The sequence below is a fragment of the Podarcis melisellensis genome (assembly GCF_964234715.1).
Source record: "Podarcis melisellensis genome assembly, chromosome: 14".
In the NCBI taxonomy this organism is placed as follows: Eukaryota; Metazoa; Chordata; class Lepidosauria; order Squamata; family Lacertidae; genus Podarcis; species Podarcis melisellensis.
In genome coordinates, this window is record NC_138546.1 from 39,638,061 (window position 1) to 39,652,633 (window position 14,573).

Below are 14,573 nucleotides of genomic sequence, written 5' to 3' on the forward strand. Positions count from 1 at the left end.
ATAACACGCACCCGACCGTAACATGCACATAGTTTTTAGAGAAGGAAAACAAGAAAAAAATATTCTAAATGAAACAGCGGATGTATGATTTTTGTGGTTCATGCTGTGGCCACAGACATGTGATCTGACGGTGAGTTTGGGGTAGCCCAATGCAAAAATCCTGAGGATCCATGTGGATCTGTGCTTTGTAACCACGTTTTAAGTGGGGAGGGAAGGAAAAGCACTCAAGGGACAAGGAACACGCGTGGGGTGGGTGGAGAAGAATGCTGCTAATAATGCAGAAGACTCCTCTCCTCTCCCGCTTTGCTCCTTTAAAGAAGCAGGCTCTCTGTCCCTCTCTCCTCCCCACTCAGCGGCTCTTCTCCTGCTTTGCTGTTTCAAAGTGAGCCACGGAGGAGGGAAGGAAGGGGAACCATGGATCCTCTGCTCACGACTGCAGCAGATCCCCCCGCCATCCGTAGGCATTCGCTCCATAACATGCACAGACATTTCCCCTTACTTTCTAGGAGGAAAAAGTAAGTGTTATGGTGCAAAAAATATGGTATATACTGTGCATAATAAAATTCACTCTGACATCACTGCAACTGAAATGTGCAAAGGACAACAGCTAAAGTAATCATAATTTTCTTATATACCTGGAGTTATAACTAATGATAGTCCTACTCAAAGTAGACCCATTGAAATCAATGGGCACCGCTAACAGGTCCATTAATTTAAATAGATCTACTCTTATTTGAACTATTAATTTGACAGTTTTTTTTTATAAAAAAACAGCACAGCATTACCTCATGTGGTGCATTATACTTTTGGGTTTGTCAGATCAGTTGGTCAACTCTTGAGTAGGACACAAACCTCTGTAGCAATCTCTTAAGAGATCACACACCCCCGGACTTTTTGCAGCGCGAAAAGTGATAGTCCACACTTTCCATTGCATTTTCCTAACAGTCGCTTGACGCAACCTAAACTTTGTACCAGCAAATCAGAATGAATGCTAGCCTGATTCTGAGGTGGCAGAAGAGGGGAGACTATCGTGCCCACACATGGGCAGCTGGGTACACTTGCCCCAGGCCTTGGAGGGCCAGGCTGTCCAATCAGAGACCAGCTGCCTTTTTGTTTTGAGTTTATTCTAGCAAGATTCCCCTCCCTGGGCCTCAGAAAAGCTCTGCACGGGCCTCCTATGCTCTGTCTCCACTCACAGGCGGTGTTCTGTTTGTGCAGAAAACTGATGTATGTCTGGCTTAAACGTAGCTTACTGCTCAAAAGAGTTGCATCCATTTTCCCCTCTCAGTTTTGCCTCTGGCTCCACCCACCACTGATTAAAGTGGCCCCTGGAATATTAACCACGAGGGAATGTGGCCCTCAGGCTGGAAAAGTTTCTCCAACCATGACATACACTGTGTGGTATCTGTGACTGGCAGGGCTTATGCGCCATTGCTAGCAAGAACACTATGTAAACCAAATTATCCCCACAGAAATGGCTTATTATATGGAGAACATATGTTCAAGCAGAGATAGCCGCCCCCGTTACGCCGCCACCGCAGGGGAGAGCAATGACGACCTTTCGGCGTACGGTCAAAGCCTCCCTTCAGAAACCCCTTTAACGGGGAACCCTGGTATCGCCGCCGCAAAGAGGAAGATGGGCCTGATACCGCCAAAGTTGTGACGTTTTGCTACGGGAAAGGCGAAACCTGCCAATGCAGGGAAATTCCTTTCCAGCCCTTTAACAGCGACCTTAACGTAGCAGCGCCCGCATACCTGCGAAGAAAAATTAACCTGCAAAACCTGTGAGGAAAAGTTAACCTGCAAAACCTGTGAGGAAAAGTTAACCTGCAAAATAAGACATTAACTGAGGGTGGGTAGGGTGGGAGAAGCTCTGGAGCCAAGTGATAATTCCCAGGTAAGACCCTCCCTCTATTGTGTGGGCAGGTAATCCCTCCCCTACCTGGCCTGGTCTCCTTGGCAACGCTTCCCCCAGGTGGGATTGGACAACTGACTGAGGTAGGCGGAGACCTCCAGGTATCCCACCTGAGGGAAGGCAAAGCCAAGCCTAGGCTGATGGAGCCGCTCCAGATCTAGGGGCTGCACACGTCCACGCAAAGGGCGCCCCCCGTTTTAAGCGGCGAGCGGTCATTAGTGGGTAAATTAGGCCCAACTTGAAACTTTGGCTTGCTTTTCCAATGGGGGGGTGGAGAGAGCTTTTTACTCATGCATTTCCACCTCCTTCTGCTAAGGCTGGTTTTTGTGCTTTTGCTCCCCCTGTTTTGATATAGAAAGCTATTTCTGATTCTGTTCTTTTTTAAAAACAAAACAAAAGCCAGCTTTTAAAAACCTTGCTTCGCATGTGCAGCACCCTGTGACTTACTAAAAGAGTGTGTTATTATGATGTGTCTCCTCCCACACCCCAGGCCCACACACTGGTGCCTTTAGATAGGAGAGTCTTCCTTTGATGTTTTTTAATCTCCCTTTCATCTTTGGAAAAGATGTGGCAAGGAAACTTCTTTGTTTTTAACAAAAAGCCCTCACATAGGAATTGGTGCCTGCAAGGAAAGCCCAAGTTTTTGCCCTGATTGCCCTGGTATCACGCGAACCCCTCATGGGGCATCCAAAATCACAGGACCATCATGTTAAATGTCATGTAAATAAAAACTGGAGGGATCTGTTGTGATTTAGTTACGGGGGCCCGGGGCGCAGCATGAAGAGAAAATGACTTGGTCACCCAGGAAGTAGATGTTTGAACCTGGCTCACTACATCACCCCTGCTTTCATCAGCCACATTTCTGAACATCACCACATGTACACTGAAGGGTTTTGTTTGACTGTCAATAGGTAGCAAGTGCTGGTGTTGGTTAGGCTTTCCCATGGTATTGACTTGAGGCTGAAGAAGTGTTTTGTGGGAAAGAGGCTGTCATGGGCTTAACTCTGCAAGTGATCATGGCTGATTAAACAATCTATGTCCTTTTAAACTGGGGAGGGGGGTATCATTTTTGTTCCTTATTATGTTATGTATTTTGTGTTTTTATGTTTTAAATTGCTCTATGAACTTCAGGTGAAGGGCGGTAAAGTAATTTAATAAATAATAATAATAACAACACATGCCCATTGCATACCCCATGCTGGTTCTGTATTCGTTCCTGTAAAGATTTGGAGATCTGTTGCCAGTCAGAGTGGACAACACAAAGCTACATGGACAAATGGCTGCCTTGCACCAAATCAGATTTCTATCAGATATAGAATAAAAGTGTGCAAAGTAAGTAAATATATGTTTTTGACAATTTTTGTGTGCATATTGGCCGCTAATTTCAGCTTTTTCTCTCTAGTACAGAATTCAGATTCTTGTTTTTAAGTGCAATACACACATCCTTTGTAATAAGCATTAAATCATTGGGTCAGCCCCACTGCTTAATGCAGTTTTGTGTTCCTCACTAATGGCTAAGACTGCTAGCAATTTCGGTGGACGCAATGTGCTTTATTGTACTGCCGACTCAGCCTCACCTCTGGTCTGTGCTCAGTCCTTTGCAGTTTTTCTCATGTCTTCAGAGTAAATTTGATAGGCACAGGAAGTGTCATTAGATATTGAACCGAGAGTCAACAAAAAGGAACTCTTCTTCTAAGAATGGTACATCACTACCTCCCTTCCCGATTTTATACCATATGAACTAACGCTGGTGGAAAAGATGTTTGCTTGTTTCTTTCTCTACTAGCCTTCTCATGCTGCATTGCAGAAATAACAGCACATACACACACACGTTTTTTCTCAACAGGAAAAAAAATGAATTGCACACATTGGCAGCGTAATTATTGATGTCTTCATCCATTCACTGCCTACCAGAACATTAAGAATTGCCCCCATCACTAAAAGTCACATTTTGCATGGCTACTAGTTTAGTGTATTTATGGTGCATGAGTCACTGAGCTTTCTCCTGATTGGCTGGAAATTAAACACCCCTGGGACTGTCAGTCAGTTACAGCCATTCTCAGCTTCATTCACAGATTTATTTCGCTTGCACACAGGGAAATTCATTCAGAAAACTTCATTCATAAAAACTGCAACATTCTCTTTCTTTTAATCTTCCCTACAAATAAGCTACCATGACCTGGCTACTGAGGAAAACCTACGGATGACTCGAAAGGCTGCTGGAGATGCTTCACTGTAATATTTCCACTGACTGATGATGAATCTGAAGTCCAATTGTGCCGGATCATAAATCTACGAGGAGTATTTTGCTTATTGTGGTGCTAAAGGATCTTTCAAGAATTACCAGGGTTTTACTGAGAGAAACTGAGTTTCATCTGCAGAATTATTTAACATGGGATCTTCTTACCTACATTTCTGTGAATTAAGAATTTTTAAAATTGCAATTTTTTTTCCCCGACAGAGAAATTCAGCATTAATATGCTAATGAAAAATCTCCTTTCAATGCTGCTGTTCTAGGAAAGGTAGAAATTTAAACTCTCTTGTGCTGTTTTGGTATGAAATAGTGTTTTCCTTTCTCATTTTGAATATATTTAGATATTTAGATTAATTGCAGCCAGGGTATGACTATTGCTAAAATGGGGCTATGGTAGTGAGAGGTCAAAGCAGAGCTTGCTTGCATGCTTGCAGAGCTCTTCAGAATAAACAGTTGTAGCTTTCTCTGGTTTACCTGCGTGCATGCATGTGTGTGTGTGTAAATTTAATTCAGATTTAATTCCAAATAGCCAGATGTCCAGACAGAGCGAGGCTCAGCTTATTAAAAGGGAGAAGTCACCTGGGAACCTGACGAGGACACCAGTGACAACCAAATCTGCTCTTTTCTTCTTTCTTTTCAAAATAGTTCTGGTTTGCCTAATTCCATATTTCTTTCTCTCATTTATAAAAAGGCGGCCGATTTAGAGAAGGGTGGGGTAGGGAAAGAGAACCCAGTTGCAGAACTTTGAAGGCTATGAGAGAACGCATTCCACATAGCCTCGGCGGACACATACTATATGTAGGACTGCTGAGAGACCTAGGAATGCTTCACAGAGCTAAGTACAGTCGTTTTAAAAATGAATCCCTCACATCCCTGGAGGAAGATGTGCAGAGCCGTCCTTTGCACCTTAAAGGCTCTTCGTCTTCTCATTCCTCAACGCCTAACATCCCCATTGAAGATGTCACCATAGGGACACCGGACAGCTCTCTCGCTTTGTGCACCTTGATCCCTCGTATGGCTAATATCAAGCTGGCCAACCCTCCCACCTTACCAAGCTTCAAGAACTTCTGCCTACGGACTAAGGAGGTACCAAGAATTAAGCTCACCGAATGCCAAACTGTCCCGAGCAGCCCAACCTTGCCAGAAATCAATTTAACCAGCTGCCTGACTGCTTCTTATACCCGGGGAAACCTAGACAGGCCAACAAAGGCCAAAACAAATATCCAAGAGGACAGTTTCTTGTCTGGCTCTGAGGAATCGGCTTTCATATCTAAACAGGAAAAAGACTTTAGGCAGAGGGGTGAATCCAGTTTGGAGACTGGGATCTCATACGTCGTCCAAGTAAGTTGCTTCTCAAAATGCCTCTCTTTTTCTAGTTTTTGACATGGTAGATTACCTGCTATTAAGAATTTAAAAGCAAGACCAACTTGGGAATTATGTGGGGTGCTAAAAAGCGTTGAAAGCACTATAGTTAAAACGATCCCAATTCTTGCAGCTGTTGTGCAAAACAAAGCAAAATGCCAGTGTTATTATCCTCATGCAGATGTGAAGACGGAGGCTCACGGTGTAGCTTCTTTAAGACCGTTTTGTGATGTGAGTCGGTGATATTTGATTTCAGGATTTCCTGGTTTATGGCTCACTTGCTAGCTTTTATCCTGTGCCAGTACATAACCCACCTCGTCTTAAAGGTCTGGGTTGGATTGCAAGAGAAAAGCTAGGCAGAGAACCATGCAACTCTGAAGACATTTCCTCTCTCATACGGTGGTAAAAGAAATTCAGATCTCCCTTTTGGGCTGTGTGTATTCACATGTAGGGAAGCAGACTGGAGTTATTTTTAAACCAGGTATGCATATGTCTCAGCTGTGTACACACTACACAGCATGTGCAAAGCACATTGTCTTTCAGATAAGGCTGGGGGGGGGGGCGGTAGCTTCTTAAGGGCAGTTGGGAATTACAACTCCGTGCATGGTAAAAAACAACAACAGTGCCCAAATTTCTTTGAAGGGAGGAAAGAATGTGCTTTAAAGGTATAATTTGAACATTTTATGTATGTTTTATATTTGAGATGTGCGTGGAAATGTGACAAACGACGTGTCATGTGAGAAAACAGTCTCAAGATGCATGACGACCTAAGCTATGAGCTAGTGCACCGAGGTAGCTGTTTTAAAGACATAGTACAAGGTGTTCCTGGTGCAGACTAGATCAGCCTGTCATCTGACTTGACCTCTTTTCAGCATAGTGGTATGGGCTCGGCCCAGAAAAAGAGAATAAGTTTGTGGATAGGGATGTGGAGCCACTTGGAGGAGTGCCAGTGTAGAGGGTATGTTACCCGAGGAAATCCCCAAATCTACAACACTACAACTACTGGTCACTCAGCCACAGCTAAAAGGGTTTCCTGGGAAGAGGGGCATATGCAGGGACGGGGAGCTTGTGCACCCCCTAGATGTTTTGGACTACAATTCCCATCATCCCTTACCATTGGCCATGCTGCCTAAGGCTAATGGGAGATGGAGTTCAACAACATCCATAGGGCCACAGTTTCCTTATACCCAGCATAAGGGAGGAAGGAAGAAGATTGCAGAGGGGGTTGTATGTTGTTCGAAAATGACTCATGAGCCCAGGACTTCTCAAACATTTTGAAGTGAAACTAAGCTGTAAATTGACTTTACTGGACCCACTTGTAAACTATCCCTACCTTGCGAGCCCTACTTTCCCCCTTTATAACACTAAACAGGAATATAATGTAAAATGCTTGGTACTGAGAAAGTTTATATTTAATTTTCAATTTTAATAGAGAACGCAGCATGTTCCCCTCTTTGGATGTTTCTAATCCACATTTTTCTTTATCATTTTTGCGGGGGGCAGGGGGCAAATAACATGGGGATTAGGCAACTAGGTTTTACTCTGAGTAGGCCCATTGAAAGCAGACATGCCTATTTTGAGTATGAGTAAAACGGATTAGAACCCTATCTATTTAAATAAAATTTAAGGATGGTATTATAGCTGAAATGAAGGAGGGAGTAAGGGGGTAGCTTCCTTCTGAAAGAAAATTGGAATTGAAATAAGGGAAATATCCTGATTGTACAGGGACACAGGTGGCCCTATGGGTTAAAGCCTCAGCGCCTAGGACTTGCCGATTGAAAGGTCGGTGGTTCGAATCCCTGCTGCGGGGTGCGCTCCCGCTGCTCGGTCCCAGCACCTGCCAACCTAGCAGTTCGAAAGCACCTCCGGGTGCAAGTAGATAAATAGGGACCGCTTACCAGCGGGAAGGTAAACGGCGTTTCCGTGTGCAGCTCTGGCTCGCCAGAGCAGTGATGTCACGCTGGCCATGTGACCCGGAAGTGTCTGCGGACAGCGCTGGCCCCTGGCCTCTTGAGTGAGATGGGCGCACAACCCCAGAGTCTGTCAAGACTGGCCCGTACGGGCAGGGGTACCTTTACCTTTACCTTACCTGATTGTACAGCCTGCTTAGGAGCAGATCGGGACCCACAGCTTAAGAATCACTGTGTTTCTCAGACTGCCAGAGAACTGGCATGTTCAACGTTTTATCATTAACTCAGAAGATGAAGCCCTCAGCTCAGATCTCCAGTATCCTGTCTAGAATAAATGAAAATTACAAAACAAAGCATATGCCCCAAAACAACTGTCCCACTTGTGCACACTTGTATGGTCAAAGATGTACAAGCTTCCATTTTTATTTTTTCAAGTCAGTTTCAGGGCAAATACCTAAAGATCAAATGATTTGGATTGTCATCCCTATGTATTTACCATGCAGTTGGGTTACATTCCATCTTTCTGTATAAAATGCACTCGGGACAGATTGGGCACGTTATGCAGTTGGTGGCTGCACAGCTTGCGACGCGCTGAGCAAAATGTTGATGTGTGATGTCCTTCCATGTGCTCTGCAAACCCTTATGTTCTTGCAGACCCCAGTTAGCGACAAAAAGCAGGCATATCCATGAGCATAGAGAGCTGCCTTACTGAGTTGGACCACTGGTTCATTGAGCTTAGTAGTATTGTTTGCACATAATGCCAGTGGCTGTTTAGAATTCCAGACAGGAGTCTTTTCCCAGCCCAACCTGGGGGTGTCAGGGATTGAACTGGCGACCTGCATCCAATACGGAAGTTTTCCACCCAAGGTACAGCCTTTCCCTTTCTGCTCCTAGTGGGCCCCCTTAGAATCATAGAATTGTAGGGTTGGAAGGGATTCCCAGGGTCAGCTGGTTCACTCCCTGCTGGTCAGTAATGAACACCCACGTATCATATTCCTGCATTGCAGGGGGTTCGTAGATGATCCTCAGGGTCCCTTAAAACTGTGATTCTGTGTCGCCATCCGTCTAGCAGGAAGTTTGGGCTGACGAGGAAGGATGCCTACACGGTGTTCCCAAGCAGCATCAACCTCATTGCAAGCCTTTTTGTTGTCGAGAAGATGCTGTTTTGTCTCTTCTTCACCCTCTGTTATTTCCGCAAAAACCACTGAATGCTAGTGGGACTGTCACACATTTGAACATGTTTTCACTTTAGTTCTTATCCCCCTTTTAATTCTTCTTTATTTTATTTGTGGCAGAGCAAGATTCAGCTTTTAGCAGGTCTGGATTTGGATTTTCGAGGTCTCGCTTTAGATCTCTCTGCTGAGCTCAGACTTTTTTGGGGCAGCCAATATTTCACAGTGCAATCCTATACACATCTACTTAGAAGTGAGTGCCTCTGAATTCAGTGGGGCTTACTTGTAGGTAAATGGGTACAGGACTGCAGCTTTGAAGATTCAGTTTCTTCGTCATTTTGTGAAGCAGGAATAGTCTCGAAACAGCTTTTAGGGGATAATATTGTAGTGCAGTCTAGGCAGCTGGTGCTGTTTTGGCTTCAGAATACAAATCAGGTTAAGACAAGATATGCCACTGGGCCAAATTCTGCTGACTAGCCTACAGAGGTTTGCATTTTCAGCTGTGCCTGCTTTAGCAATGGCCCCATTCACCCCTGAAATGTGGCCCCTGAAAGGTTGCCCAGTAAGGAATGTGGCCCTCAGGCCGAAGTATGCTTGCCACATCTGCAGTAAGGGGTTCACTATGATTAAACACCCTTCAAAACCTGGAGATGGCACCTTCCAGAACTGCCTGCCATTGTAAAGTGCATATCAGACAGAAGGAAACTGCACATATTTCAGAAAGGTGTTTGCAGAGCCAAGCAGTCCTCCTAGAGAGTCAAAATGCACATCACTGGGATTTTTCTTTGAAGGAAACACAGTGCCCAGATTAGCTAATCCTGACCTAGCAATTGGTTCTTCTCTTGATGGGGGATAGTTAGATCCTGAGCAAAGGCTGCCCATCTGACTTAAAGAAAAAAACCAGACTGGAAAATGGATTCCATGCAACATGCTGGCCCCAATCCAGAGATCTTCATGGATTGCCATCCGCTGCATGCCTTCCATGATGGAGGGAGAGCTCCCTTGCCGAACAGCTGGCCCAAACTGTCAGCTTTGATAGCACTGAGCACCTGTTACAGCAGGAAGGGGGTGCTAGGCATTAATTCCCTGCCCCTCAACAGGTGTTCGCTGCTGGTCAGAGCTGACAGTGTTATCTGTCTGTTTGACAAGTGTGGATAGGGTACTCAAAAGCATATTGGGTGCATCAACATTGTGTGCATGTGAGCACCCATTCAGGTGGGCAACCTGCTGAAGCTCCATTTCTGAATGAATATTTCCTCTCCTGGACTGACCTCCTAGCTTGACCAAGGTGCCCAACTTCCATTATGGTTGCAGAAGTAAATGGGAAAGGTGATACCAAGAGGTTTGGAGAGAATATTTCCCGGTTTATAGTTTGGCTATAACTTAAGGCAATAGCATCATAGTGAATTCTGTTAGCCTATTCTGCTTTTGAGGCAGATTTTCTGCATTTACGTGTTCGCGTGTGTGTTATGGAGGAAGAGAGAGGAAACGTACAAAACTAAATTTATTTTTCCTTTCAAGTGAGTGCACACCAAGAAGAAGATCGAGAGTGTTGATGGGATAGAAAGTGATGCCTTAATATGTTCGTTCTCAGTCTCTCATATCAGAGGTTAATTTTGAGGCAGCTCTCTGCTCTGGGAGCATAATAATGCTTAGAATTTAATGCTGCAGAAAAACCAACTTAAATAGAACTGATTAGAAAGTTGTGGTAGCATCTGGGGATAATTAAACTAATGAAGGTGAAAAAAGCAGGAGTATCAGGAAACACAAAGTGGCAGGTGCTTGGTGATCAAATGCGTCAAGGAATAGTTAGGGATTTCACAGATAGAAATCAATGTTTCCCTGGGAGAGGCATGAATTATGTGAGAAAAAAGTAATATATTTATTGTTACTTTCATAATTATTAGATGTCATTCTAGTATTTTTCTTCTTTTTTTGGTATTTCCCCAAATGCTCTTTTGTATTTTTGGGTAATAAAACTATACATAAAAGAACTTCGAACACATTCTTCACATATATTATTGCAGTTATCTTTAAAACAACTCTGCATAGTGTTGAGGAATTGCTGCATGTGGGAGGGATGGAGCACATGCTTTGCATAGACAAATGTCTGCTTGGACCTGACCACACACCTCCTTGTCCACTTCCTCAGCCAAAACTCATGCAACAAAAGTGGGCAAGCCAGTCCTCCAGAAAACCTTTCCAGATTCAACTGCAGCAATAGGTGAGCCCGAGTCTCTCACAATGCCTCACAAACACATCACCGTGGGCTTCAGAGAGCACGTAACAAGACAACAGGCCATCTCAAAAAGCACCCGCTGGATAATACGCAGAGGATGCAATGGAGACTGAGAAGGAATTATCATAGATAGGAACACAGAAAGTTGCCTTACACTGAATCAGACCATTCGGTGGTGGAATTCCCCATCAAATAATTGCACCTGTTAAGCCAGCTAGTCTTATTTGCATACCCTGTTTTCTTCTCTCTCAGTTCCTGGCAGAGCAAAGCCTTTGCTGCACCAGTGGTTTCTTGAGAACCACATTTTCCACTCCCCACCTCTGCCTTGCTTGCCCACCTCCTGCCTACGCTTGCTTTCAACTCTTTCCCAATATGGATTCTGGCAGAAAGCTGGGGTTTTAAAAAAATGCATCAAATTGCAGCTGATGAACAATAAGAAGCTGCCTTCTACTCAAGTCAGGCTGTTGGTCCATCTAGCTCAGTACGGCCTACACTGACTGGCAGCAGTTCTCCAGTGTGACAAAGATCTCTTGTGACAAAGATCTCCTGCGCACAAAGAAGGAACTCTACAGCGGAACTATGGCCCTTCCCCATATTAAATTACGGGCATTTGAATGTAAAAGTTCTGCAGGCAACAGCGGTAGACCTGCATTTAGGCAGAGTTAGAGGTCAGCCTCAAATGGTATGAGGGGTGGGAAAGAGCTGCCACCCATCTTATCCTCCACAATAATAATAATAGTTACAGGTAGGTAGCCGGGTTGGTCTGCCATAGTCGAAACAAAATAAAAAAAAATCCTTCCAGTAGCACCTTAGAGACCAACTAAGTTTGTTATCCGTATGAGTTTTCGTGTGTATCTGAAGAAGTGTGCATGCATATGAAAGCTCATAGCAGTAACAAACTTAGTTGGTCTCTAAGGTGCTACTGGAAGGAATAATAATAATTTTATTATTTATAACCTGCCCATCTGGCTGGGTTTCCCCAGCCGCTTTGGACGGCTCCCAACAGAATATTAAAAACACGATAAAACATCAAACATTAAAAACTTCCCTAAACAACTTAGCTTGGGTAAATGCATAGAATCATAAAGATGCAGGAATATGCCGCAGTCCCATATGGGGATCGAACCTGCAACCTTGGTGTTATCAGCACCATGCTTTAACCAACTGAGCTATCAGCCCGAGGGCCACATCCCCATATGGACAACCTTCTGGGGTCCATATGCTCATGATGGGCAGGGCCACAAGCAAAAGTGAAGGGAACAATGAGTTTGAATTTCACCTTTGGGTAGAGGAGGTTTGTTTCTACACACACTCGTGTATCCTCTCCGTCCTCCATCCAGGCCAACAAGAAGCGTGACCAGAGTGCAAGCACACTTTCTAGCTAGGCATAAACACCTCAAGGGGGTTCAAAGCAGCATTGGAGAGGGGTCGATTTATCTGGGTTTAGGTTCTGCCTAAGATCAGAACTCCTCAGTTGGGAAGGCTACATACATAGCCTGGAGTCAGGGCTCTTGTAATCTTAACAATTGGGCAGAAGACGGAATTTTGGCACCTGCGTCCCTGTAGAGGTGAGAAGAGTCTCTAAAGACTTTTTAATATTGTTTTGCAGATGGATGAGTGTATGTGCAAAACAAGGCACTTTCCAAAATTAGAGTATGTAGGCTTATGCCGAATGTATTTTTGTCTCTGCTCTGCCATTAAATTCAATAAGGGGAGGGGAATCACACCCAAAATGCCAGGGAGACTTGGGGTGCTTTTCCGGTGACCTATCTCTTGAGCATCCTGTTTTGTTGCAGGGAGATTAGCTGATGTTGGCTATTTAATAAGCATCCATTCTGATGGTTTGTGGGGACATGAGATATCATTGGGTCAAAGCAAGTGTTAGGACACACTGTCCAATGCATTTTCCTGTCACTTTCCTTATCACAAAAAGTCTGATATGGGGGTGGGGAGAATGATGGCCAAGGTTTGCCAATCAACTACAGTGGTACCTTGGGTTACAGATGCTTCAGGTTACAGACTCCGCTAACCCAGAAATAGTACCTTGGGTTAAGAACTTTGCTTCAGGATGAGAACAGAAATTGTTTGGTGGCGGTGTGGCAGCAACGGGAGGCCCCATTAGCTAAAGTGGTACCTCAGGTTAAGAACAGTTTCAGGTTAAGAACGGACCTCTGGAATGAATTAAGTTCTTAACCTGAGGTACCGCTGTATAATTCCATAACCTGAATTTGCTGGAATGTGATTCAAAATAACGACAGTCCAGAAGCACTTACAGCTCTTCCCCTCCAATCTGACAGTCCTGGTGTTACTCATCCAATTGTGTATTTTCATTAAGTTCAGTCAGTTCCACGGGAACAGAGGTGAGGAGTCTCAATCAGTCAGGGGTCAGCAAACTTTTTCAGCTGGGGGCCGGTCCACTGTCCCTCAGACCTTGTGGGGGGCCGGACTATATTTTGGAAAAAAAGAACAAATTCCTATGCCCCACAAATAACCCAGAGATGCATTTTAAATAAAGGGACACATTCTACTCATGTAAAAACACACTGATTCCCAGACCGTCTGCAGGCCGGATTTAGAAGACGATTGGGCCGGATCCGGACCCCGGACCTTAGCTTGCCTACCCATGCTTAGTAGTGCAGTTCCTGGGATCTCTCATGGTTCAGCTTTCAAAGGCAGGTTTCACCCATCACTGCTTGAACCTTAAGTTGCTATGAAATGATGTAACACATAATAATTCCTAGGATTTGGAAGAATGGCCTGATGGTATAATTAGTAGAAGACTGGTATAAATTCTAGTTTTCTGAAAAATGCAAATTAAAAATCACATGTAGTGCTACTGGTGTGAGCCCTGCCCCTCCAACCCACTGGCCTATCTTTCAGTGTCCTGGTTTCTATCCCTGGTAAATTGCTAGTACCTTGCTTTGGCCTTTTGTGAATACCTTCTTAAAATTCTGATGGTGTGATTTGCCAGTGTCTTGGAACATTTGCCAGGGCAGCCAGAAGGCTACTGATGTGCTCATCCAGGAGCTTGGGAAAACATATGAGAGAGGAGAAAATGCCTTAAACAGTTTTTGGGATCATATAGAAAACAATATTCTAATGGCCCGTCACTGTGAGTCCGCTTCTATTGTCGTGTCTTGTGTGAACCATGGTGTTTTCATTCCTAAGGGTCTGGTGATCTCCCCTGGAGCTCTAGAAATTAAATCTCATTGTGGGGTGTCTTGTGGGCTTGTGTCTCTTAACATGCATACAGAGAAACACATGCATACATGAATGAATGTTATAGCCTGCGCATGTTTAAATAACTTACTTTCCCCCCAAAGAATCCTAGGAACTGCTGTTTACCCCACACAGAGTTATGATTCCCAGCACTTTTAACAAATTACCGTTTCCAGGATTCTTGGAGGGGGGGCACACATTATGTGCTTTAAATGTGTGTTTAGTGTACCCTAACATGCCGCATTTCACTGGAGTGGCTCATTTTGAACTGTTGGCAACAGATTGCAGGACAAAATCATGTCTCCCACCCCCAAACAATATGTTTAACCTAAGAAACAAAGGCTCTCCTGGCTTTTAAAACCGGGGAGGGCAGAGTAAATCTTAGGTGGCGTTCAGCAGAAGAAGAACCTTCTGCATTGTATCGTATGGGTTAGTGCAGAGTTGGGTGGTATATAAGAAGTTGCCTTATTCAAGGTCAGTTTGTGTTATGTCTACTCTGACG

General features: G+C 44.3%; 1 protein-coding gene across 2 annotated transcripts in view; it reads left to right on the forward strand.

Annotated features, from left to right (window-relative positions):
• Positions 1 to 3,270: 3,270 nt before the first annotated feature.
• SHC4 (SHC adaptor protein 4) overlaps positions 3,271 to 14,573 on the forward strand; it is a 58,165-nt gene continuing 46,862 nt past the window's right edge. Inside the window, exons 1-2 of one of the 2 annotated variants that reach the window (XM_081888558.1) lie at positions 3,271 to 4,437; positions 4,861 to 5,510. In XM_081888558.1, the coding sequence (XP_081744684.1) occupies positions 4,923 to 5,510 (588 nt within the window). In that variant the 5' untranslated portion in view covers positions 3,271 to 4,437; positions 4,861 to 4,922. Of the gene's footprint in view, positions 5,511 to 14,573 lie in introns of both variants that reach the window. The other variant, XM_081888557.1, reaches the window with a different exon arrangement.